Genomic DNA, 25,637 nt, shown 5'->3' on the forward strand with positions numbered 1-25,637 from the left:
AGTAGAAATAAGAATAATAATAATACCATAAAGGTACAATTCTTCAGAGCCTGAAGTGTGATAACTCATATTTTTCTTACACAGACTATTGGAGTGTACTTATACAAAGACATCATTTTGAAAACTAAAAAAAGTCTCCCTTGTCTCCTTTTACTCTATTGATGCAGGTCCTAGGATGTTGATGCCACGTCCAAACTCTGCTTTCATCCCGAGGATGGTGCCTGGTACCGGTTCAAAGGAACATGGTGTCTCGGTCCAAAGCAGTCTTGACAGTGATAACGAGGATGTCTTCAAGCAGGTTGTCAACATGCACCCCTCCGATCAGTCCCTGGCGGACAGGGGAATCCCCAACCGTAAGCTGCAGGCAAGGTACCAGGAAGCCATGCTGAAGCTGGAGACCTTGAAGCGACAGAATGAAGAGACACTGAAGATGTATGACCAGGCAAGGAAGGATGCTGACTACTACTGCAAGCAGCACAGGACAGCCATGAGCAATGGGGATCAGCTACGAGGTAAGCTCCAGGGGCTCCAGCAGGAGTATGCGGAGCTGATGTCTGAGAGAAACCAAGTGCAACAGGAGATCAATGATCTTAGACAGAGATATGATGATGATGCCAAGGAGTTGAATGAACTCCGAATCCAAAGTCGGGAATTTGTGAGTGTCATGGGACAACCTGATGTGAAGAGGATGTACGATATGGCCATGGATAGGTATGAGACCCTGAAACATGAGTATGACAGTCTTCAGAAGCGGTACACCGACATGAAGAGCTCCCATGGATCAGGAGTGAACAAAATTGAAAGGTTACAGGAAGATAAGAGTCAGTTACAACTTCAAATAGACACTGCGGTGAAGGAGAGGAATGCTCTGAAACAACAGTGTACAGGTGCAATAAGAGAGTATGAGAAAGCTCGCAGGGAGCTGGAAGAGCTTCGAAAGCAGGAGTACAAAGCTCAGCAGGATAGCAGAGTCTTCAAACAAGCCATCAAAAAGGCACAGATGGATCGTGACCAGGCTGTACATGAACACCGTCTGGTCATGAGTGAACGCGATGAAGTCCACAAGGAGATTGAAAAGCTCCAGGACGAAGCACAGCGGGAATCTACCAGGCGAAAGGCTGCTGAGGAAAAACTTGCCACCATGCAGAACGACTATAGCCATCTGCATCAGAAACTCGTTGACACGTTGCGTGAGCAGGACCAATCAGAAAAGAAAATTAGCGATCTGTCAGAACGCTATCGCGTCATGATCAACAATACCATGATGGCGAAGAAAGAACGCGAAGGTATCCTTCAGGACCTCCGAAAGTATGAAGAGGAGCTGCAGGTAGCACGTCATGAGCGGAAGGAAGCCTTGGACCAGCTAGAGGAAGTCAATCAGGAGAGGTACAAAGCCAAACAGGAACAGGAGATGACCAACCATGAGTACAAAGAAGTCAACAAGGAAGTGGAGTCTCTGAGAAGGAAGGTGGATTCCTTGACTAGGGAACTTAAAGAATCAGTACAGGTGAGATAGTAATTTTCCTATAACTTTCTGTTGGGTAGTTAGAGGAGGAACTGTAATAGCCTTTTTGCTAATTTGTAATTAAGTGGGTGCCTACGGGAACCAACTAGTCGTCTGAAGTTTGAAGAATTTCGTATTCTATGGGTCATGGAAAGGTTTCAGGAACAAAACAGGGCTCAGATGTTTTCTGGACTCGGTGTAAAAAGAAATGGCTTTGAGATTATAGGTTTTGCCATTTGGTAAAAATAATGACTTATTGGCTCAGATGGGCATTTTTTCTATGTGGATGATAGTTAGAAACTAACAAAAATGATGGCTTCAAATATTTTACAAGGGTTGTGGAATTAAGGAATATTCACTTTACAAATAAAATCAAGCACATCATTTGTCACAAATTTTGGACGAGAGCTTTGAAGACCACTTCCCTACTATCAGGTCATTATATTGATACATGCAACATTTCCTTGATCTTTATATAATTTCTGTATTTACAGGAATCAGAGAATGCCAAGAGGTTACGAGATTGGGCCTTTATGGAGCGAGATAAGATCGTGGCTGAGAGGGAGAGTATACGGGCCCTCTGTGACAAACTCCGTCGGGAACGCGACAGGGCAGTCAGCAACTATGCAGAAGCTCTGCGCAAGACGGACGATGTGGAAAGAAAGAAGAATGAAGTCACAAAAGAACTCAACGAAGTCAAGTAAGTAACAAATTAACAAACTCTTATAATTCCAACTATAATGAAGAGCATAATGATGTCTGGGTAGCAAAACCTCATATCTCAAAAGAAGTAAAAATTTTAGGAGAGTGCAGAACTTTGCTGCCACAGGGCTTTATCTAATGGAATGGTATTCCTATTTACAAGCATTGTGGCTTTATTTTTTTTAGACAGATGACCGTGAGTTTGGGATGCATGATTTTTTTAAATCAAAACAAACACATGATTACCCCAATTTTTTTTAATGCTAGGTCATGTCAACCCAAAATGATTAAATCTTGTGCGATTATAAGCCCTTCTGAATCCAAACAAACCATTTCTTCATTAAGTGTCATGAGAAGTTAAGTCCTTCTGACTTCAAAGAAACCCTGATTTTTTCATTGTGAAGTCTCACCGGAGTTCAACAAGCAGTTCTCGATGGTTGTCGCATTGAATTTGTGGGTAATATGTCCAGGCAATTACCAAACCCAATTCTCTAATACAAGGGCAATAGTGTAAGGACATCAACAGGAGCATACTAATTTGTAATGGAAGGATCCTTGTATGAGATGAATGATAGGTCTATTCTCATTAGAGGGAAAGGAATAAAGATTACCAGCTGTGAAGTATTAAAGACCCGGGTCCCGTAAGACAAAGGTTAGCGATTAATCCTATGCTTGATTTTCACGAACGATTGTACATCATAGTCAATGAAATCAATTTTAGAAAAATGTTCTACGATCATTGCTAAGCTTTGTGTTATGGGCCCCAGGACCCCTAAACATGAAGCTTAGCAATCATTCATTGGGCGGAGTTCTATGATTAATTGCATTGATCATTGTGTATGATCAACTGTGAAAACCAGCCTTATGATCAATAATAAGCTTTGTGTCATGGTAACCAGGGCCCTGTTACATGAAACCTTTTGCAATTAATCTTTGGGCTGATTTAACGATTGATCATGCACAATAATCCATTCAATAAATCATAGAAATCAGCGTCATGATCGATCGCTAAGATTGATGTTATGGAGCCCAGGTTCGGCATCAAATACTCTCATATTTACATTTTTTAAATGAACAATAATAATAGTATTGCATGCCCTGTTTCACGAAAAAATGAAAAGCAGTTGGGTTTATGAGAATTCGAAGGAGCTAATCAATTACAAATGATTTTTTTTTCTGGGCCTACAAAAGTAGATAAAGCCATGATATAAAATGTTTGCATTATAAACAAAGGAAAAAGATTAATGTAATATATACGGAATACATTATTGTGATATCAACTCTTTGTCTAAGGCCAATTTTTTGATTTGTGTAATTAGAAACTGCCTTAAACAGTAAAGGGGAAAAAATGTTTAATTACAAATATTGTGAAGGTACAGGAGCTCCAAACACTTCATGTTAATGAAATATGGCAATATTAGTTGAAGATATTAAAAGTGTACATGTAATTAAATGGTGTATTTTCTGTGATGTAAAAACTCATTTGTATAGTATTTGTTCTTACTGATTAAAATTCTACTCGGCATAATAGGTCCTGAATAATCAGATTCAATTATTACACGCTGGCTTTGTAAAATATTTGTTGGTTTGTTTGAAACTATGTGGGCATCCTTTAATTGCCTGACATTGCGTTGCCCTTGTCTGTATTTGTGTGCATTAATGAGCAGACTATTAAAGTAATGTAATTTAAAGGTCAATTATCTTCCTATTGAAAGATAAAAAGGGAATAGGTCTAGTCTTGTTCATATTTAATGTAGAAAGTCAAAAAGGGGCCTAAGCTTTCGATCCTAGCAGAATCTTCGTCGGAGGCAAAATGACCATATTTAATGTGTAATATTAAATGTTTACGCTCTCTACAGCTTAAAAGTTTAAAAGCATTTTGATCTTGATTTACAGGGAATTTTCCTTTCTGTCATCTTTTTAGTAAGAGTCTTGTTGTATTGCAGTTTGATTTGAACAGCTTTAACAATTTTAATTCATACTCAATTTGGTGATAGAATGTATAATTTTGAAATCATACTTGTATCAATATCATATGGGAGCCAACTTCTTCAAGCGTCATTGTCAAGTTTCAAATTTTGTTAAAGTTTTGTTAAATTTGCCTTCTTACTTGACAATTTCAATGTTTATGTTTACTTGATTTGATTTTTGTTGTGCTGATTTTTTAATGTTTTCACTAATTTTAATATAATAGTTGAATGCAATCTAAGAGGTGTAAATTTTTAATCTTAAATGAGTTGATTTTAATCTAGTAGGAGTTGAATTTAATCTAGTAGGAGTTGAATTTAATTTGGTAGGACTTGATTTTCATCAAATAGAAGTTAATTTGATTTAAAAGGACTTGATTTTAATATAATAGGAATAAATTTTAATCTAATATGAGTTGACTTTAATCTAATAGGAGTTTTTTTTTCAAATCTTTTTTAGACAAAATGTGATACAGCAGGAGGAGAAGGAAGCTAGGATGAGACAGCTGATTGCTCCTCGTAGCCGAGACTCTGCCATCGATGCTGATTCTCAAGAATGGCAGATGGAGTTGGTAGAAATAGAAACTGTCAAGGTAAGATGAATACAAACTGAGGGGTGTATCACAAAAATTGAAGTGTGACTTATAATCGTACTTGAATTCCCAATTGCGTATGATATTTATTTATTCATTCATTTATTCATGCATGTTCACAACGTACAATGTAAAAGAATACACAGATAATATATAAATATATATATGAAACACAAGTAAATAATGAACATACAAAGGTGTTGCAACATAAGCTAAAAGCTTGATTGGTTGAAGCACCTTTAAACTGGTTTTGCATCCAAGAAAACAAAATAAAAATGTAAGAATAAGGAAGAGAGGAAAGAAAGAGAAGAATGTAATAGTGATAGACTGCCGAGATATAACAATTAAGTTTCAAATTGTTATGAATATATGGTATAGTAATTCAACAAAGTTAAATTCTTAATCTTCAGTTACGAAGAAAAGAAAGAAAGAAAACAATATTACTTACATGTATACGTTTCTAGCACTTTATAGAATCTGTAATTTTGAAAAAAATGAAAAAATACAAGGAGAGAATCAATCTTATCAGAAAGAATAAAATAAGAGGAGCAATCTAAAGCTTGTTTCATGACATCAGTGGGGCTTATTATGTATTCATGAGGTCATATCTTGGGGCCCCATGGACCGATTCCCACCAAATTTGGATTGTGGGGGTTTTTCATCATGCTCTACCAAAATATTGTATAAAAAAACGCCGTTATGCAAAAAGTGAAAATTGATGACATCACACTTCGATACTCTATATCATGTGCCCATGTCTTTTATGCATACATGTAGCTTTAACTCACACCGAACTCTTTGTCACACCCCAGTTCAAAAACCCACGTTAGAATAAACAAAAATTATGGTAAAAATGGAAAATAATCATCGTGAGCGCTCAGTCTTTATATGATATTAAGGTAGAATATCATTATTAATGGTCCGCTGCTTTCGATTGCTCTACCAATGCCCTCACATTGAAAATATAAAAAAATAACTACCGATACTTACAAGCTGTCAATTTTTATGTAGTCCCATACATGAGTATCTGTGTGTTGTGACCCTCATAGGTATTTAGTCAATTTGAGGTAATATTTGTGGTTCCATTGCTTTCCTGCAAACAAACGACTTTTATGTGCATTGTAAACAGTGTTTTATATTCACTTAAGGATACTTTTCTCCATTATTTAAATTCATTAGAGCTTGAATTTACATTCAAGTTGGTCAAAGTGCATTTTGAGATATATAAGTTTTGTAGAGTACATCGTAATTTTCAAGTGAAACCTGTATTCATAAAATTGAATTCAGTTCAAGTGAAATGATTTCAGGGATATATTTTAAGAAACAAGGAGATTTGCATACTGTGTTGAAACTCTGAAAAAGGTATAAAATATATTTTTTTCATGATATTTTTACCTGGAAGGGGGGAGGGATATTCAAGATATTCGAGAAATATTCAAAATCATATATGCATTAGGCCTATGCTTGACAATAATTTGTTAGAACAGCTGGGCTGATCAAACTTAGTTTTCCCAACGTAGCAACATCATTATGCCAATCAAACTACGTGTATTTCAAGATATAATCATTCTTAGCGGGTAAAAGGAATCAGTACGAAACTTGTCAGTTGAAACACAACCTTTGTTGTGGATTAATAAGCTTTGGCACACCCATAGTTTGAAGAACTTCCCAGGCTTACATTCAGTTTTCCCACCCAGTGACTCATTCGATTGTCTACAAAACAAGGAGGAATATAAACCAGAACATATGTAGGGTTTGTCATTAATTGGGGCCAGAGTAAATATGACCTTCTTTAATCCAAAATGACCCTCAATTCATAATAATTATTGTTTGATGGGGATTCCTTTGTTATAAAATAATTACATCATCAAAAGATCTTGCCTTTTAAATACATGTGTTATTTTACATCATATGGAACACTGCCAAATGAATACCCCCTTTAGAAACAGGTGAGTCTTTACAAGCTTGTTCGTAGGCATTCCATGAAATTGAATTATCAATTATTTTGAAAGGTTGATAAAGTCGGTTGTTAATTCATGGGATATTTTTTTTACTAACAGCAGTGCTCATTACTAACTAGACAAGAGCAAATTTATTTTGATATTTATAAGTCTCCATACTTTTTTTTAATGATTATGATACTAAGTCACAACATGCTAAGTTCCAAATTGGCAACACTTAATAATGCTAATAATAATAGGGCACTTAGTGTGGGTCTTTCTTGGCCCACTTATTTATGTTTATGATTATCACTTGGGAATAAAATGATATGGGTATAATAAGACAAAAATCATTTCTAAAAAAAAAAAAAAAAAACACTAAAAACACTTGATACATATAAGCCCTAAAGACTAAAGGGACTTTCACAATCTCTCATGCGATGGTTTGCGATCATTTGGTCACAATATTTGTTGCACACAATCGCAACGGTTGTAAGCAGCCGCACCACCAATTGTGAAAGGGGCTTTATTTCTGAGATACGTTAAAAATTAGTCTGATGACTACTGAATTCTGTAATTCCATAGGCTTTGTACATGGATTACCTGGTTACAGTAAGCAATGGGTTGGATGAACTAATATACAAATAGCGAATAGGCATGAGTGCGATGGTGCGAGATTTCGCATGAGGTGAAAGAAAGATGCTCTATTCTACGAGTCGAGAGCCGAGTTGAATTGAGCGTCTCTTTCTTTCACCGAATGCGAAATCTTGCACCATTGCACGAATAAGAATATTCGCTATATGTGTTGTACAACGCCTCAGAATTTAGCGAAAATATTTATTAAAAAAAACAAGAGTATTCCCTGCAGTAATCTACAAAAAGGGAGCAAAAATATTGAAAGCGAAAAGTAAAATCCCACAAGCGCACATGTCCTTGGGCAGCATTGCGAATTTAGCCAGCAAGCTATACGCGTATTTCACCTTCATTTTTACTGAGCGCAATGAATTAAATCGTATTGTGACGTCACTTCCTAAGGCCGTGCAACGGTACATTTTGGATGGTACGTCTTGTGTGCAACGGTACGAATGTTTGACATTCAGCCTCCCATTTGCTCGCGTACAACAAGCTAAGTAGGCGTTGTACAATAGAGCATAATGCATCATAATGCCTGTAAAAACATCATTACAGTTGACCCGAATGTAAAAAAATGTATTCGACTCAAATCTATAACGCTTATCTGATATTTAATGGAGTATCTGTTTTCTATTTCATTGTAAGGCAGTATTTTGTGAATCATTTTATATGTACTATTAATATTGGCAGTACTAACTGGCAAGTCTGACATATTTCAGTTAATTCAGTTAACATGTCTCATTGGATTGGGGGCCATAATGCAGTCATGATAAAAATAAGAAGTGTATTGAAAATGAAATTGGCCATAATAAAGAATAATGCTTGCCTATGGGTGTCCTTGTATTTTTCAGCTGATCTTTGTAAATTTTTTGTGTACATTTTTTGCATTGTTCACACCATTCAGTGAAACCGATGCATTTAGACATTTAAGGCCCAATATTATTATACAAGAATGATTAATGCAATCGGTTTTAAAGATCAGCCCTGTGATCATTCACTAAGCTTAGGGTTAGGATTCTGGTGTTAGAGTCTGGGCTCAGTAACACAAGGGTTTGAATTCGATTATGTACTTGACTTGTATGATACACAAAATTGATTAATGCAACCAGTTATAAAAATCACACCTAGGCCCCTTCTTATAAAGAGTTAAGATAGATCCAATCAATCTCAACTGTATGGAAATCCAGCATCCATACCATAATTTTTTCTACAGGAAATTTGCACAATCTCCTTAGTAAACAAAGAGAATCACACTGAATCTTCAAGAGAACAATGAATGTATGAATAAACATTATATCTAGAAGATATTTTGAACACAACATGTAATTTAGATGTTGATGCTGCTGACCATCCATAGTTGTGGTTGATCGGATCAATTGCAACTCTTGTAAGACGGGGCCCTGTGATCATTCACTAATCTCTCTGATACAGGGCCCAAAATCCTCTTTATGTGATGATATCCTCAAATCATCACTAATAAACTAAAATGCAAGTCTAGTCTTGGCAGAAATATGAATAACCTCTTCAGGAAGTCGCTCTACTCAACCGTTCATTCTAAATTCTTGATTATGTGTTTCTCAATCAGGATGATGGAGATATGACGATGCTCGGCTTCGACATCGGCGACTGCAACAAGGATCACCAATTTCCTGACGACTGCTCCGTCGTCATCACGAAGGTCGACAAGGGCAGCGTGGCTGATGGGAGATTGAAGTATGTTTTATGTACTGTTGATGATAATTGAAGATACTCATAGAAATTTAGATGATTATGAACTCTTTTTTTTTTCCAACACCCCCTCCTCCGATTTGTTTCTCTTTGTCCAGCTGAATTGCTGTGATCTACCACATTGGCAAGTGGTTTAAAGCAAATTTTCATCATCTTAGATTCAAGTAACCAGTGGCGTAGCCATGGGACCAAGGATATTCACTCTTCACTCTTTAGCCTAAGATTGGCATTGTGCCTCCATATATTATCTGAAAAGTGGCCGCCCCTTTTGGAGTGGAGTTGAAACCCTGGGAAGGTTTGGGGGGTGTCTCTGTAGAAAATGTATGTGATATCTTGTCCTATCTCTTCAGGAATAATGTACCAGCCCCTTTTGACAAATATGGTGTGCGTGCTGTTTTTATGGTGATTGCTAACTAAAGGTAATTTATGAAAGTACTTAGTAACATATAACCCATTGAATTGTTTTTGTTCTTTGGAAACCCCAGTTATGATGTCTTTATGTAAATGTATTTACTCACTCTTTTCCCCTCAGAGTGAACGACTGTGTTGTGAGAGTGAACAATGTTGATTTGACCAATGGGGGAGATCGCAGTATAGCCGTCCAAGCACTCCAAGCTGTCAAGAACAGCAGAGGGGTACTCAACATGGTAAGGACATTATCAATCATTTAATGATGAAGTTTAGTTGAATTAGCTCTCCTTGTGAATTTGAATTTAGAAAAAAATGTACTTTCTTATCAATATTCCACAATCATTCTAAGACGTTTCTTCTCTTTCCATTTTGCTTACCAGATCTAATCGTTAATAACTTTTAAAAAATATATGAAATATTGATAACTCATAAAGACAATAAGTTTGTCCAGAAATACCAAAAAAATCACTGTTCTAGATACTTTTTTAATGGTGATAGCAAAGCTCAAGATTGATAGGAACCACATGGGTAAATACAGACTACCCAGAGGTTCATATGTGAAGATACACATGTTAAGATATGAAGCGTACCACCATACGAGTATGATTTCTTCTGCTAGGCATAATCCCTGCCGGTTGCAGATAAACTGCCCAATCTTGTACACATGTCCTCTATAAGCTCTGATCCTTGGTGTATGACAAATCTCAATTATTGTTTTAGCTATTATTAGATAGCTAATGTCTTTCATTTCATCTAAATCTTCCAAATATTGTTGATTACTGACTAAGGAAAGAAACGGTATACCTCTCAATCTGTCAGGAGCAAATTATTCTACTTTTGACGAATTTCATTCATGATTTTAAGATTACTGCTTGTGCTGGTTTTTTCCGTCAGGTTGTTAAGCGACGCAGGCCCTCTAGCGTCCGTCATCATCCAGTCAAGCTGTTCTATGGTGGCAAGGAACACGGCCTTGTCCTGGATAATGGCATCTTCATCAGCAGGATAGTGGCTGGCTCTGCGGCTGCTAAAGAGGGCAGTCTTCTACCTGGTGACAGAATAGTTTATGTAAGTATAAACAATTCTAGGTGAAGTGTGTCATTGGTTGGGAAAGTTTGAGATTTGAAATTCACCCTCTGTTTCTCCCTTTACCAAGACATTACCACCAATCAACAAATCAAAATTTTAATCATATCAGTAACTTCAAATGAAAATATAAAATAAACCCTGCCCACCTAAAAATTGACAAGAATATCACTCAATTTTGCAGTGGGGCACAATTCCACAATTTATGTGTATTTGACCCCTGATACATGGGACCTTCTTTAAATTATTTCCCCCTGTTTTCTTGTCAGTATGAAAAGTTATAATGCTCTCAAGTTATCATGGCGAAAGAGCAATTCAGGGAGTGAAGAAAGAATGGATAAAAATGGCAGGGGGATGGATGTTGATAAGTTTATGGAATTGCCCAATAAATGAAAGGCAGGATGACTAAAAAAATGTTTCTGATTTTTTTTGTTGTGTGATCAGGTTGATGGATTCCTGGTGGAGAACAAGTCTGTCTCTGAAGTTGAAGAGATGCTCTCATCAAGCAACGATTCAGTCATGCTAAACATTGTCAGGGTTACAGGGATGTCAATGTCATCCAGCACCAGCCCGACAGTGGAATCCATCCAGAGCCATGAGACATCGTCATCGAAGTCCAGTCTAACACCCTACCTACCCCCAATGGAGGTTCCAGAACAGAAGTCGGACAGGAATGGCAACCTTCAGCAGCCTCCAAGCGCCAAGGATGAGGTCGTCCAACAAGCGCTTAGGGCGTTTGTCCAGCGCAGAGAGAGCATGCATTCGAGGGAGAGCAGTCATGAGTCGGCCAACAGTGGTGAACAGACTCCACTTGCACTGTCCAGGCAGAATTCTGTCAAGGAAAAAATGCACAACCAAGACCCGAACCGCGACAAGAGGTTGACAGTGGGGGATTATCCGCAGAACTCGCTGAAGAGAAGTGAGATTGGCCAACGTGAGAGTAGGAAGTCATACTCCGGACGCGAAATTATGCCTTTAGAGTTTGGTCATCCCAACGGACAATATGATCTAATGCGGCATGTGGGAGGAGAGTTTGTTAAATCACCTTCACCGGGTGTTGTAATACATCATGAAAACTATCGCAGGGATGGGAACCTACGATCGTATCATGGAAATGATTCATCTCATAGACCTCAAGACAGTGGCCGCAGAGATGTTGCTCATGTAAGTGAGATTAAGAATGATGGACAGCCACTTACGAATGGTGACCTGCGACCTCTCCCTGGTTCAAGGGAGGGTCAGGGGAAGAATAGAACATTTCCAAGAGAAGGAACCCGTGAGAGTCATTTCAATGATGACTTTCCGCCAGTGCAATTTGATAGAACTGATCCCCACAGGGAGAGCATCCACAACCGGAATGCTTCAAAAAGCTTGAATCGCAAGAGAGAATTCAATGGATGGAGCGAGCCTAGCCGCTCCTTGTATCCCTCGCGGATGCCTAACCACAAGCCTTCTTACGAGTCCAGTCATTGGGAAGAGTGCAAAAATGAAAGTGTACATAGTAGTCATGTTAATGGGAATGTGCAAGTATCAAGATCCATATCGCAGAATTGTTCCCCTAGAGACTTCCATGCCTCATCGCCTCATATGCAGCAGCCAGTGCAGTCTGGTCACATCCGTAGCTGGTCTAGCAGTAGCGGCCGTGACATGGAGCCGAACTTTAAGCCTGAGGAATATGTTTCATGTCATTTGGACAGTGATCAGGAGGATAGCTATCCTGACTGGGATCAGAAACAGGCACAAAACAATGTTTTTGCAGGAGATGCTGAAAGCAAAACTGTGCCTGTCACACACCCCAAACAGCAAGTTCATGTCAAGGATCACAGTACTTGGCCCCGATCTCATGGGCCACCTGATCCCTACAATAAAGGACATAAAAAACGTAGGAGGGGACCAATTCCAGACATGACCCAAAGGAACGATAGTGTTGAAGCGATTATTAAGCCAACTCCTCCTAGTCGTACATCATCTTTCAAAGCCTCACTGAGACATGTAGAACCGTCACCAACTTCTCCAAATGGATCAGAATCTAGGAGGCAGTCATCAAGTGCAGGTTCTGAGATGAAGAGTCAAGGGTCACTCCATTCAACACAAAGCACAACTGTTAAGGTTTCACCTATCAACCCATCAAGTCCTTTGAACAATATGCGCCAGAATAACATCAATCAAAATGGCATCGACTCCCCAAAACAGAATGGGTTCTTTCAATTTGATTCACATCCTGAACACAGCAAGTTGTTTGTTTCCATGACCAAAGATGTTACCCAGGCTGTGGCCTTTCGTCCTGTCTCAGTTCCATCTGTGCAGCAAATCAAATACTTACCCAGTGAAAGTGCAATAGTGCCCCGAGTGGAGCCTCTCGTTCATGCCACATCTCCAGGATATTACTCCAGCAGACGGCCTCCAGAACCTTTCCAGAATGTGAGAGCAGATCCAGTGGTGACCGTTCCACCTTGGGACACCTCGTCTCTCCGGTCAGAGTCAGGATCTTCTAACCACTACAACACCTGGTCCAGGCCTGCAGAAGCCCAGGTGATCATCCAGCCTACTGTACCGAGCTACAAAGTCATCAGTCGTAAGCTGGAGTCGGCCATCACCAACAACCGCTATATCCAGGACAGCCCAAACTACCAGCCACCATCACCAGGATTATCTGACTTTGATCCTTTCCCGATGTACCCTAGGGAGCCGATCACCCTCTCTAGGACATCGTTGCCTGGAAGTGGGAGAGGACACCAGATGTCCTTGAGTACTAGTTCTGAATATAGCACAACATCTCTTCCTACCAAGTTTAATAGGATTCACTTTACTCCTAATCCTCCTAGTCGGCCTAGTCCTGGACCATCCAGCTCCTCAGATATTGGTAAGAAATGATTCCTTCATCCATTTGATCTTGTATGAACACCATAAAGTCAACTTCCTATACATTCTTGTATATATTCAGAGGTTTTGATTTCTCCTCATGATGCAGAATCTTACAGCAGCCTCTCATATTGCACATGAATAAGGAGGAGAGCGCTGCATTGAAGGGGAGAAGATCCTGCACGATGGGCCAGGTTGTCAAAGTTAGAGCTTCCTTTTGATAGCACATGTACAATTGTTCTTTGTTGGAGGTTATAAAAAATATCATCTCCAATAGAGAGTCAGGTTTGAATTAGGTTTGAATAGAAATGTAAAATGCAATTGTAGGAAGTCCTTGTACTGTATCATACATGCCTAGTCTTTCTGATTGTCTGGGAGATTCCAAAGAGATATATAGCACCATAGAAATGCCATGAGTCTTCATCATCATCCACTATAAACTATTTCCTCTTTGTTTGTAGCATCTATCAATTCCGGTCACAGCAGTCCGACATCACCTAGTGTGATAGACGATTCTCCATACCTTTCACCAGCCGTCTCGGTTGAACCCAGTGTAACTGTCACTAGCCAAGGGTAAGTCCTTAAACATGAGTGAAGAAATTTTTGTTTAGGAGATGGGCAAAATTTGAATGATAGTAATATTCATAATGATCCAGGGAGGTTCTACAGGGGCAAGGGAAGCAATCACTCCCTCCCCCCCATTAATGTTCAAGAACGAGGAGAAAAGAGGCACATAAAAGAAAGTTCTTGGCAGTATTATGAGGAATCACCTCATACCATTACCTAATGGGTTAAGAAATAAGAACCTTTTGCACCTGAGGGTGTTTTCAAAACTATGAGAAATATATATTTGTGTCGTTTTCAGTGGACCTAATGATACTCATCTTATAAGAATAATTTTCAAAAGAGGAATATATATAGTTTTTCATGGACCAACACAATATTTGTTATACATGTAGGAGTAATTTTCATGTGAGGAATATATGTGTGTCTGTATGTATATATATATATATATATATTGTTTTCAGTGGACCGAACGACACTCGTCTGATAGAGATTGAGAAGACATTGGAACCGGGTCTAGGATTCAGTATCAAGGAAGCCGGAGGAATCTTTGTGAATACCGTCACAGAGGGCAGTCTTGCTTACAGAGGGGGTCTCAAGTATGGAGATCAAATTCTTGAGGTATGCTGACGAGCTTGGTTCTTTGTAATGATATAGACGGTTAATATACCAGTTTGCTAACATGTTCATATTTGTGTAACCAAATTCGTTGAAAATTAGTGAAACATAAATATTCCTGATAAATCCTAAAGCTTGCGTGTGATATTTTGGAATAAAGCTACAATGAATGTATGCTGTTTGAATTTCTAGTATTTTATGGCTTATAGCAGGTTGAAGCTGTGCTCAAATAGTCGCATCAAGCCTTCAAATCAAGGTCAATTGTCTCCATATCATTGTAGATCTCGATTAGTACAATAGCATGGAGCTAACTTTGTGCAATCATGAAATCTAAGCTGAAAACAGATCACACTGAAGATATCCAATACAGATTAGCACACGTTGGAACTTGAATTGTTTGTGCTTTTAGAAAAAGAGCATTTTTCAACCAGAATTATTTGGCACACATTTTTTCATCAATTCATTCATACAAACACTTTGTGGTCATTTTGTTGGATTGTATTCATATTTATTTTGTATTCATTACCACAACTAGCATTTGCATCTAATAGATTGCCTCCTCACTAGGTTTACATGAACAGAATATTCATCAATTTGTCTTTGTAAATATGTTTGCTTATCAATTATAATATGAAGAGTGACTTGCATGCTGGATTTCATTCTACGTGTCACAACTGCAATTTCTCCCAGCAGAAAAGAAAAAAGAAGTAACATACCTTCTCTCTATTTTCTTCCCCTCCAAGGTGAATGGGATCAATCTACGTCGTGCGACCTATGAGAATGCAGTCCAGATTCTCACGAGGGCTGGTAATAGCATCTGTATCAAGGTGCAATACAACAGGAATAGTAAGTCTATCTTTCATATCAGCTCTTACAGTTCTTCTTGAATTTAGTTGGAAGTGTCTAGGGGGCAGTGTTCTTAGGACTGATCTCGGGACTAGTTTTCATGGTCTTGATCTTAGCCGACTGATATCAGTCTCAGACCTAAGCCAGGGTCCCATCTTACAAAGAGTTACGATTGATCAATCAACCACAACAATGGAAAGCCAGCAACGTCAACATCTAATATACATGTTTGTTTGAAATATTTTCTGAATATGATGTATATTCATATATTCACTATTTTCTTGACAATTGATTATGCTTCTCTTGTTTTCAAAGTATATAGTGCAAATTTCCTAAAGAAAGAATTATGACGTTGAATGATTTCCATACAATTGAAGTTGGTCGGATCAATCATAACTCTTTGTAAGACGGGGCCCAAGTCCTGATCTTGTACGGTCTGGTTTAAATTCATTTGATATCACTTTATTGAGACCACAATAATGGAAGGGATTACACAAAGATAAAGTACATGTACATAAATATACAAAACATGATAGAGAGGATAAGTTATTACTTATCACTGTCAATGCAGGGCAGTAAAATGTTGATGGTAATAACAAGTGTATGAAATATAGTGTATAAACCTCTTTGAGGAAGTAAGAGAAAACAAGAATATTGAACCATATAAAGTAAAGTTTTGATTCATTTTGGATTAAAAGATTTACATAATCTTAAAATATGATCTCCAAAGTACAGGCAAAATTTGGAAATTGTTCTTTCTGTAGCTTGTGTCACAATTTGCAATTTAGTTCATCATTCCATAGTGGTAGATGTTTTGCTGTTTCAACCATTTCCAGACTGTGTTTGCTATGATCTTGTACTTTTAAACCTTCTCTCTCTCTCTCTCTCTCTCTCTCTCTCTCTTTGTAGAAATGGAAGATGACCAGAGGAGCTCCATGTGCTCCAGTACCCAGTCCACACCCATTGCCTCACAGACCAGTACCAGGACTAACTCACCAACCCCAACCATCACACCTCCCACACCTAGGGCTAGCAGAACACAAAGGTAAGAGAACATATTTATCTAGCTTTTGGTTTTGTTGTAAGCTACTGAAATGATGGCATCTGATTGGCTGGGAGCAGATTCGTCATCCATTGTCTCTCGGGTCAATATCGGGACTAACTCACCTACCTCTACCATTACCCCCCCCCTCACTCCTAACGCTAGCAGAACACAAAATTAAGGTCTGGGCCGTGGACCATCCTGGAACGTGTAATGCTGAGTAACTCCTGAAGGTTTCCATGATGAAGAAGAATAGTGTAGTAGGTTTCACGGTACATCATGTATCTTTCTTGGGCAATTGTTGGTTCTGGAAAGGACCATCCAAACTTAGTGTATCGACAAGTGTGTTCTTGTTGAAACGTCGAGTGTGGGTGGTCCTTTTCAAGACCAGCAATATCCCAAGAATGATACATGGTGTATCATGAAACCTACTACACTATGAAGCTTAGTAATTGTATAAAAAAATCATGATTGATTGCATTGACCGGAATATGCAATCAATCATGATAATCTAAGATCCAACAAAACCTCAAGCTTTGTGTTAGTGAGCCTTGCTTTGACGAGGTGTGTTTCCTCCAGCTTAATGTCATTGTTATAAGCTACCACAATCCTGGTACCTGATTGGCTGAAAGCAAAATCACAGCTTCATGTAAAGCTCCCAAAGTCCACTGTGGGGCATTCTCACAAAACAATTTATCAATGGTTATTCTCAGTATTATATAATAGACCGAATTATATGTTACCAAAACCATCACATTTGATTGGACAAGAGCAAATTTTATCTATGAAAATATTTTCAAAATTCTCTAAAAATACGTCCCTGCTATGTCATTTCAACATTAATAAATGTGAAGTTTCTTTGTGACATTTTATTTGGAGAGGGAGGGGGTGGTCTATTGTTTGTCTGATAACGTGACAGTCAATACTCATGGTGACTTTGTTCTTATTTTTGCTGGAAACAAAAAAAAGTACCGCTTTCCATTCTGAAGACTGCACAGTGGCCATCATTTCTTGCGAAGTTACTAAATTTCATAAATCATGTAAGTTATGCTTTCATGATGTGAGGTTTATGCAATCAGTGGCTTTTGGAGTCTGGTTGAAGTTTATTGGATAGAACTACCAGTTGATCCAAGCCCACTTCGTCTATTTTCCATTTGGTCTCATCCAACATGGTCTAATCCTAGTTTGTAATATAACCAGTTATGTACTTCAATATGGTCCATGGTCTATGGCCATTTCGCCCATTTACCATTTTGTCTAATTTCCATAAAGGCTATATTCTCATTTTATACAAACTTCACTTGGTCTAGCACCGCCTAGTCTATGTGATTAGAGGAATTATTTATGAACCAAATTTTATTCTGCTAAGTGGAAAGAAGTCCATCTAGGCATTTGACTAAATGACAGTTAGACCAAATGCTGATTAGACTGAAATGATAGTAGACCAAATAGATATAAACCGTATTTTGGTTGAAGTTTATGCTAAGGGTAAAGACTTCTTTGTTGGAGTGATGTTAGTGTTGTCTGGTGTTGATTCATCTGGCAGAGGTCATGCACATATTTCTATAGTAGTGACCTTGGGTGATTTTACACTTGATGATTTACATTTGGTGCTTGTCACACATGGTGCTAGTAATCCTAAATGTCTGATGTACTGAGCAGTTGAGGCATTGTTTGCTGTCATACACATTTCTTCGCTTTGGATTTAAGTCAGATATATCATGAATACTGTTTTAAATCAAATGTTTTGGTTTGCAGTGAGTACTTTGCCTCCTCTCACAGAAAGATAATATGATACTTTATACTCTTCACAAACAGTAATGTAACAGAAACAGTTGTGTGAATATCTTCATTATCATCATCTTTATTAACATCATCGCCATCATCACCAGCATCTTCATCATCATCACTTCATCATCATTGTCATTATCACCGTCACCATAACCATTATCCTCATCATTGTCAATATCACCACCACCATCATCATCATCATCATCATCATCATCATCATCATCATCATCATCATCATCATCATCATCATCATCATCATCATCATCATCATCATCATCATCATCATCATCATCATCATCATCATCATCATCATCATCATCATCATCATCATCATCATCATCATCATCATCATCATCATCATCATCATCATCATCATCATCATCATCATCACCATCATCATCATAAATAAATAAACAAGTAATGATAATAATCTCAATCACTGCCATCGTCACTGTCATCATATCTGCCTCAAATTTCACTACCATCATCTATGACCATTAAATCGTAGATAAAGTTATTTTACTGAATACCCAATATAATCACCATCATGATTTTTTAAGTTCTTTTCAACGTTTTCCCTTCCAGCATCCTCTCTTCCTCGTCATCTGTAATGTTGAGTGAGCAACCAAGATTTGTCTTTCTAACCAAATGTGGAGGAAGCATCGGGATACGGATGTACGGAGGTAACAAAGTGGGCATCTTCGTCTCTGAGATAGAACCTATGAGCCCTGCTTCCAAATCAGATGGGCTCCTGGTCGGTGACCAGATTCTAGAGGTAATTGGTTGCTTTGGAATGAATCTTTCTTGTTGAGGTGTTGTGGCTCGGTGGATATGCCTCCGGACTTTGAACCACTAGGTCCGGGGTTCAAATCCCACCGCACCACTCACGTCCTTTGGCAAGGTGTTTATCTACATTTGCCACTCTCCATGCAGGTGTAGTAAATGGGTAGGAAGGAATTCCTTGAATGCTCCTGCGTCCGATGACAACTTGACAACAAAAGTGATTAGATTCTCAGACAATCTTTGCAAGTGTAGGAATATTACTCCAAATACTTAGTAAGGAAAATATTAATGAACACAAGTAAATTTTATTATTTTGTGAATCAATTTAGTGTTAAAATACACAATATACATGGTTTTTCTCCTATTTATGTTTGCATGAGGATGAGGAGCTTTGCAGCTTCAACTCATAATCCATTGTTTTTTTTTTTTAGTGTAAGACTGTCAGACTTTGGTATATGTATGTGGACCGATGGAGAACCTAGAAAACATGAAAATCATGACGTTTCAGTTATATTATCAAAGGAAAGAATGTGTAATTTGTCATCCAAATATATTTACATTATATTGATGGTTAATGTCTTATTTTCAGTACAATGGCGTTGACCTGAGAAATGCGACTGCTGAGAAAGCCGCCATAGAGCTTCAGAAACCAGCAGAAGGAATCACAATCTTGGCACAACATAACCTCTCCAGTAAGTCTCAAATTTTACTCTTTAAAGATGAAATTTGGTTCTGTTTGTGAACTGGAATAACAGAGGGAACTTTGTAAACATTATTATGAAATGCACATCTACAATGTGCTTTATAAGAACTGGTGTTTGTTTTAAAGCAATGTAAAGAGCAAAATGATGTCAACAAATTTTGAAGGTCACATGCACTGCACACAGATAGGAATGTATGGGGCTACTCCCAAATTGTTGATCTTAGCCTCAACTTGTGGTATATTTTGAATGAGAGGACATTTGAAGAGCAGACCTTTGCTCTGGACCATTTTTTTTCCTTCATGATATTGCAATATATCGTGAAAATAATTTGTTCATCATGCAATTAATATTTCCATGTTTGCCACAACTTTAATTTATCTAAAATTGAATATTTAATTCCAGAATTCAACAAGATCCAGAACCATAACTGTGATGAGCTTTACATCAAGGCTCTGACGGACTTCACTGCTGAAAAGGAAGGTCAGTTGTCTTTCAAGAAAGAAGAGGTCATGATCGTTGAGGACACCATGTACAATGGATCCCTTGGTGTCTGGATTGCCTGGCTTATCAACCAAGAGGGAAAGAAGAGCAGGGGCGCCGGTGGACAGATTCCCAGCAAGACTGCGTGAGTATCCGCAAGACCTGAACAGCCTGGCAAAGAAACTTTTATATCTTGATGATAGCTAATCATCGTTGATAAGAGCTCACCCCTGGTTGTCCATATCACACTTAGACCCTATTCTGAAGTCGGGCTTAGTTTAGACCATGGTGTAACTCTTGTCATAAACATATGGGAAGCTGGACAAAATTTTTTTTACATTGTATGCTTCTTACATGTATGTTTACTGTGCTCTTTCATAATTCTTTCATGGTGAAGAAAACTATTTTGTTTATCTTTCCCAAACAGTAAAAATTTGATTTAAAACCAATTTCAGAATAAGGGCCTAAATCTTTATTATCATTGATTAGAGATTTCACAATGACCCCAGTAGTACTAAGCGTAGGAAAATGTCTCGCTTAGTTTGACTTTGTTGATTATTGTGTCAACAAGACTCAAAACTACAAATGGGGAACTCTGTGGTGCGAGGATAGGGTGTAAACCATAAGAAATATTATGGATTTAATCTTTGACTGAACTTAAAGATTCCTTATTTTCAAATGTGTCTATGAGGGGCTTAACTATTAACTAGTTATCAAAGTTTGAAACTTCCGTTTAGCAACATGGTGAGAACATGATCATTATTGTTTCCCAATTTTTTTTCCAGTCTCCACCGTGAGATGGTTAGGCGTCGTCTTCTCTCAGAGGGCATGCAGGAGGAGGAACTCCGGACCGCATCCTCGAGACGGAGCTCCGGTCCTGCCAGACGGAGCTTCCTCAAACGCAAGAAGAAACATCAGCATAACAACTCCAAGGACAGTAGGGAACTCAGTGAAGGTTCCATGACTGATGTCCCTGTCCATGAAGGTAGGTAGCATTGCTTCCGCTCGAGTTTTCTGCTTTCTCACATTCAGGAGAGCATTTCATCAAACAAATGGTGATCTTCCCTGACCTTTTGTTATAAGCTACTGAAATCCTTGCATCTGATTGGCTCAGAGAAAAAAACTTGTCACTGAACTATGTGTTTCATGAAATGCTCCCCAGGAAATTGACACCGTTCTCACTACGTTCCTAAAACTAGTTAACTGCAAACTAGTTTTGTGGAAACTAGTTTAACGCGTAGTGAGAATGGTCAAAGCGGTCTTGGAAGCAATCTTCCAAACCAGTTCGGAAAACCACCTTGCGATGTAGTTTCCAAGATCGCTTTGCCTCGTTAAACTGGTTTTAGCATAAGTGAGGACACAACCGTTCTTCGGGAAGCGATCTTCGCACATTTTGAGCGCGCTACTCCACACGACAGGTGTGAATGCCTACGCTGCTGTTACGAATTTCATGCGAAACGTGTCACCCCACTGAGAGCGTTTCCATAGCAACAAGATCGCTTTACGTGAAGTGATTTTGAAAACCACTTTCGTGTGATCAAGTGGGAACGCTAGCAAAGCGACCTTCCAAACTGGTTTCCTGAATCGATTTCCAGTAAACTAGTTTTAGAATGCATAATGAGAACGGCCTCTTGGACTAAGGCACCACACCAAAAGTCTGTGCCACATCTTATAAGAGGTATACTGCTATGAATACGCTACATGGCTTTTCACAGCAGCTGACCCTTATTCCCACATTGTTGTGTCTCTGATGAAATATGACGAACAGCAATGAAAATGTGCTTGCAGGATTCCTACATGAAAGACGTGGCTCTGACCTTTGTGTCCCTAATATTCTCCAAATTTACATCTGATATAAATTTTCCTTTGCTGCTTTTAATACTATAATTAGTATCCTAACTCTGAGGAGCTGTAGACGATATTCAGTCAGCTGTTAATAATATATATATTTTTTATATATCTATCTTAATATTTTTTCCTCAAATTTTGTTTTATCATAGATGCGAGCGTCCCTACTTACCTACGAGTGGAGCCTCTGGACAGTAAGTTACTTTTTTTTCTGCAAATGATTTTATAAATATGAAAATGTTATAGATATAATAGCTTGATATAAATGCCAATAAATGACATGAAAATATAGAGATACTCTTTAGTTACATACTGGGTATGCTTACATATTTCACATTTTTGTATCATATTTTAGATCTAAATAAAACTTAAGATGGATATCTTTTGAAGTTTAGCTTTTACTTCTTCAATCATATCATGTTTTCTTTTTTTTATTTTAAGATGGATTTTATTTTAATGGCTTTTGAATATTTTCTCTGTTTTTGCAGTGCACATCAAAAGGCCTGTGATATTGCTGGGACCTTTGGTTGACAAAGTTGCACTGAAAATGACAGAGGAATCGCCCAACAAATACGTCAGAGTTTATCCAAGTAAGTCATAAATATTAATGAATTATAATATGAATGAGGTTATGTGCACATCAAGCACTTAACACACTCACCGTAACAATTTCTGAAGTAAAAAATATAACGAAGAAGGAGGATCCCCATGTTAGTGTACAGAACAGGGAATTTCAATGCCTTATTTGAGAATACTAGATAATCTCCTGTGTAAGGAATTCCAACTAATTAATCTTGCCCCCATGAAGGCATTGTGGTCTAGTGGTTAAGAATCTTGTCTTTCAGTCTGAGGGACGCAGGTTCTATTCCCAGCCATGGCGTGTTTTCCATCAGCAAGAAATTTACCCACATTGTGCTGCACTCATCCCAGGTGAGATAAATGGGTACCGGCAGGCAGTAATTCCTCTAATAGCTGTGAGCACTGGAATCAGTAGACTAGCTTAGCCACGGTAATATAGGATCACATTGAGCACCTAGCAAGGTGGATATGTGCGCTATACAGGGGTGTGAGAGATCAGATTTTTATCTGATTTCAGATTTTTTTGGTTTTGATTTTCAGCTTAATTTCAGCTTATTTTTGGCTTTCCTCTGTACAAAAAGTATGGGAGCTCTTTCTATTTCAGATTTTTTCAACACTCTTCAGCTTTTTTCAGATCTTTTTATTTGTGACCACTCACACCCCTGGCTATACAAATTGTTTATTATTTTTAGATTGGCAAAAACTATAATAGGAATTAGTATGCAGATGACATCCAGAAATTTTGTTAAATGTATTGTTCATTTGATGTCAAGATGAACATGTTGAACCAATCAGAAACTCCAATCTTATGCATGCAAATACAATATAGTAGTTGCACTATATATTATTCTCATTTATTTTGTGCAGAAATAGTCCAATCAGCTAGCCATATGTTAGAGAAGGATGTTGAGAATGGTCTAATCTTAGACTATCAGAGAAAAGATGGAATGTATGAGGTCATCAATACATCGGATGTCAAAGACATCTGTAAGAAGGTAAGCCAAGATTTCAATCCCAAATCGTTATTTTGTCATGACAAAGTACAAATATTTGATATTTCCTGATAAGGGCAAGTTTAACTCTTTAAAAAATTAGATAGAATGTTAAAGTAAACAATAGTCCATGAGGAAATACAAAAAAAAACAGGACAGGAAACACTATGATAGCTATCCCTAAGGCCTAATCAGTGGCGTAGTGGGTTTCATGGTACACCATGTATCTTTCTTGAGCAAGTGTTGGTCCTGAAAAGGACCACTTGCCCAAGAAAGATACATGGTGTACCATGAAACCTACTACACTATTCCTCTTCGCATTGTAAACCTTCAGAAGGTATGCCTAATCAGTGGTTTACAACAACAGAAAACTTGAGTGCAGGGATGAAGCCTCAGACACGTGGCATAAGAAATAATTTACATCTATAGCCACATTAATAGAACAGTTAACCTCTATTGATTTATTTGTTATTTCAAAATATTCTTTGAGAGAAGTTCTGATTGTATATGATGTCTGGAATACTTATATCTTTAGCCTGAATCTGATAACCATACAAATAGCAATTAAAAATATTGTGAAGGGATGTAGAAGTTAGATTTCACTCCTGAAATTTCAAATAGTCCTCGTGATGAATAATAATTTGACTAACTGTTGGTTGGTGCTGTCTTTATAGGGTTGTCATTGTATTTTGAATGGTCTCAACCCGTATGTCGCCGAGAGACTTCAGAGACTTCAACTTCATCCTATCGTCATCTTTGTCAAGTTCAAGACAATCAAGAACATCAAGTAGGTTTGGAGGACCTTGATTGAAGATGGAGTGGTGGTGATAATGATGATGGTGATGATAATGATGATTATGACTATGTTCAAGATGGTGATGATGATGGTGGTGATTGTGATGGTGATGATGATGACTATGATCAAGATGGTGATGATGATGGTGGTGATTGTGATGGTGATGATGATGACTATGATCAAGATGGTGATGATGGTGGTGGTGATGGTGATGATGATGATGACTAAGATCAAGATGGTGATGATGATGGTGGTGATGATGTAAATGATGGTGGTAGTGATGTGATGTAAATGATGGTGGTGGTGGTGGTGGTGGTGGTGGTGATGATGATGATGATGATCATGATCATGGTAAGGAAGATTTTTTAGTTATAATGACTGCATCTGAATTATAACTATAAGGTAAATTATCTCAAATGACAAGAATAATTTAAATTCAAATGTTGTGGATGATGATGAAAATAATTTCACTTTTATCTTCTTTTTCCATCCTCTTACAGGGAGCAGAAAGATCCTCATTTCCTGAGAGAAAGAGTGACTCACAAACAAGCCAAGGAACTCTTGGAGGCTGCCAACAAGATTGAACAAGATTTCAAATCCCTCTTCTCAGGTACGACCACTTCATTCCTAATGAGAAATCATACTACAGCTCCGTTGGCAGGGTTTTCAATTAGGGGGTTTGATTCCTTCTCTTCCTTGCCTGAAAATTTGACAGCAAAAAATGGTCCTGTGTAAAAATGTTGGAAATTTGGTTCCCGAAAAATTGTTTTTCTTCCCTATTTTTTATTGCTTTGGATACTTTTTTTGGGGGTGTAGAATTAAACCTCCCCTGGCTATGGGCTTGTACTTCAATACTACTCCTATGTTTGCTGGTCATTTTGTTAGTAGTTGTCCATTTAGTTTGAAAAATTTAAATTTTACAGTTGAAGTTTTCTTGTCATAGGCATAATTTTACAGGGTAGTTAAGTCCATTTCTTCCCATAATTTTAAATCTTACAGTTTCAAAGTTATCTTGTTTTTATCGATGACCTCCAGTTACTTTCACAAGCCATTTGGTGGGCCATGTAAAAGGTTTAATGGCATCCTAGGTTTGAACCCATTTTTTCATGTGTGATGGTAATAATATTAAGCTGCAGTTATACATGTATTTTGGAAGAGGCAAACTTTTGTG

General features: G+C 38.0%; 1 protein-coding gene across 1 annotated transcript in view; it reads left to right on the top strand.

The window, feature by feature from the left end:
• The window catches only part of LOC129281793 (disks large homolog 5-like), a 38,472-nt gene that overhangs the window by 7,132 nt on the left and 5,703 nt on the right, over positions 1-25,637 (top strand). The window contains exons 2-21 of the mRNA XM_054917714.2: positions 168-1,507; positions 1,999-2,204; positions 4,634-4,766; positions 8,925-9,052; positions 9,600-9,714; positions 10,373-10,543; positions 11,006-13,424; positions 13,885-13,996; positions 14,452-14,608; positions 15,349-15,451; positions 16,361-16,496; positions 18,870-19,059; positions 19,657-19,759; positions 20,174-20,396; positions 21,037-21,236; positions 22,252-22,293; positions 22,588-22,689; positions 23,546-23,673; positions 24,345-24,457; positions 24,967-25,076. Of these exons, the coding sequence (XP_054773689.2) occupies positions 168-1,507; positions 1,999-2,204; positions 4,634-4,766; positions 8,925-9,052; positions 9,600-9,714; positions 10,373-10,543; positions 11,006-13,424; positions 13,885-13,996; positions 14,452-14,608; positions 15,349-15,451; positions 16,361-16,496; positions 18,870-19,059; positions 19,657-19,759; positions 20,174-20,396; positions 21,037-21,236; positions 22,252-22,293; positions 22,588-22,689; positions 23,546-23,673; positions 24,345-24,457; positions 24,967-25,076 (6,231 nt within the window). The remainder of the gene's footprint in view (positions 1-167; positions 1,508-1,998; positions 2,205-4,633; positions 4,767-8,924; positions 9,053-9,599; positions 9,715-10,372; positions 10,544-11,005; positions 13,425-13,884; positions 13,997-14,451; positions 14,609-15,348; positions 15,452-16,360; positions 16,497-18,869; positions 19,060-19,656; positions 19,760-20,173; positions 20,397-21,036; positions 21,237-22,251; positions 22,294-22,587; positions 22,690-23,545; positions 23,674-24,344; positions 24,458-24,966; positions 25,077-25,637) is intronic.

The sequence above is a fragment of the Lytechinus pictus genome, chromosome 18, assembly GCF_037042905.1.
Source record: "Lytechinus pictus isolate F3 Inbred chromosome 18, Lp3.0, whole genome shotgun sequence".
NCBI lineage: Eukaryota > Metazoa > Echinodermata > Echinoidea > Temnopleuroida > Toxopneustidae > Lytechinus > Lytechinus pictus.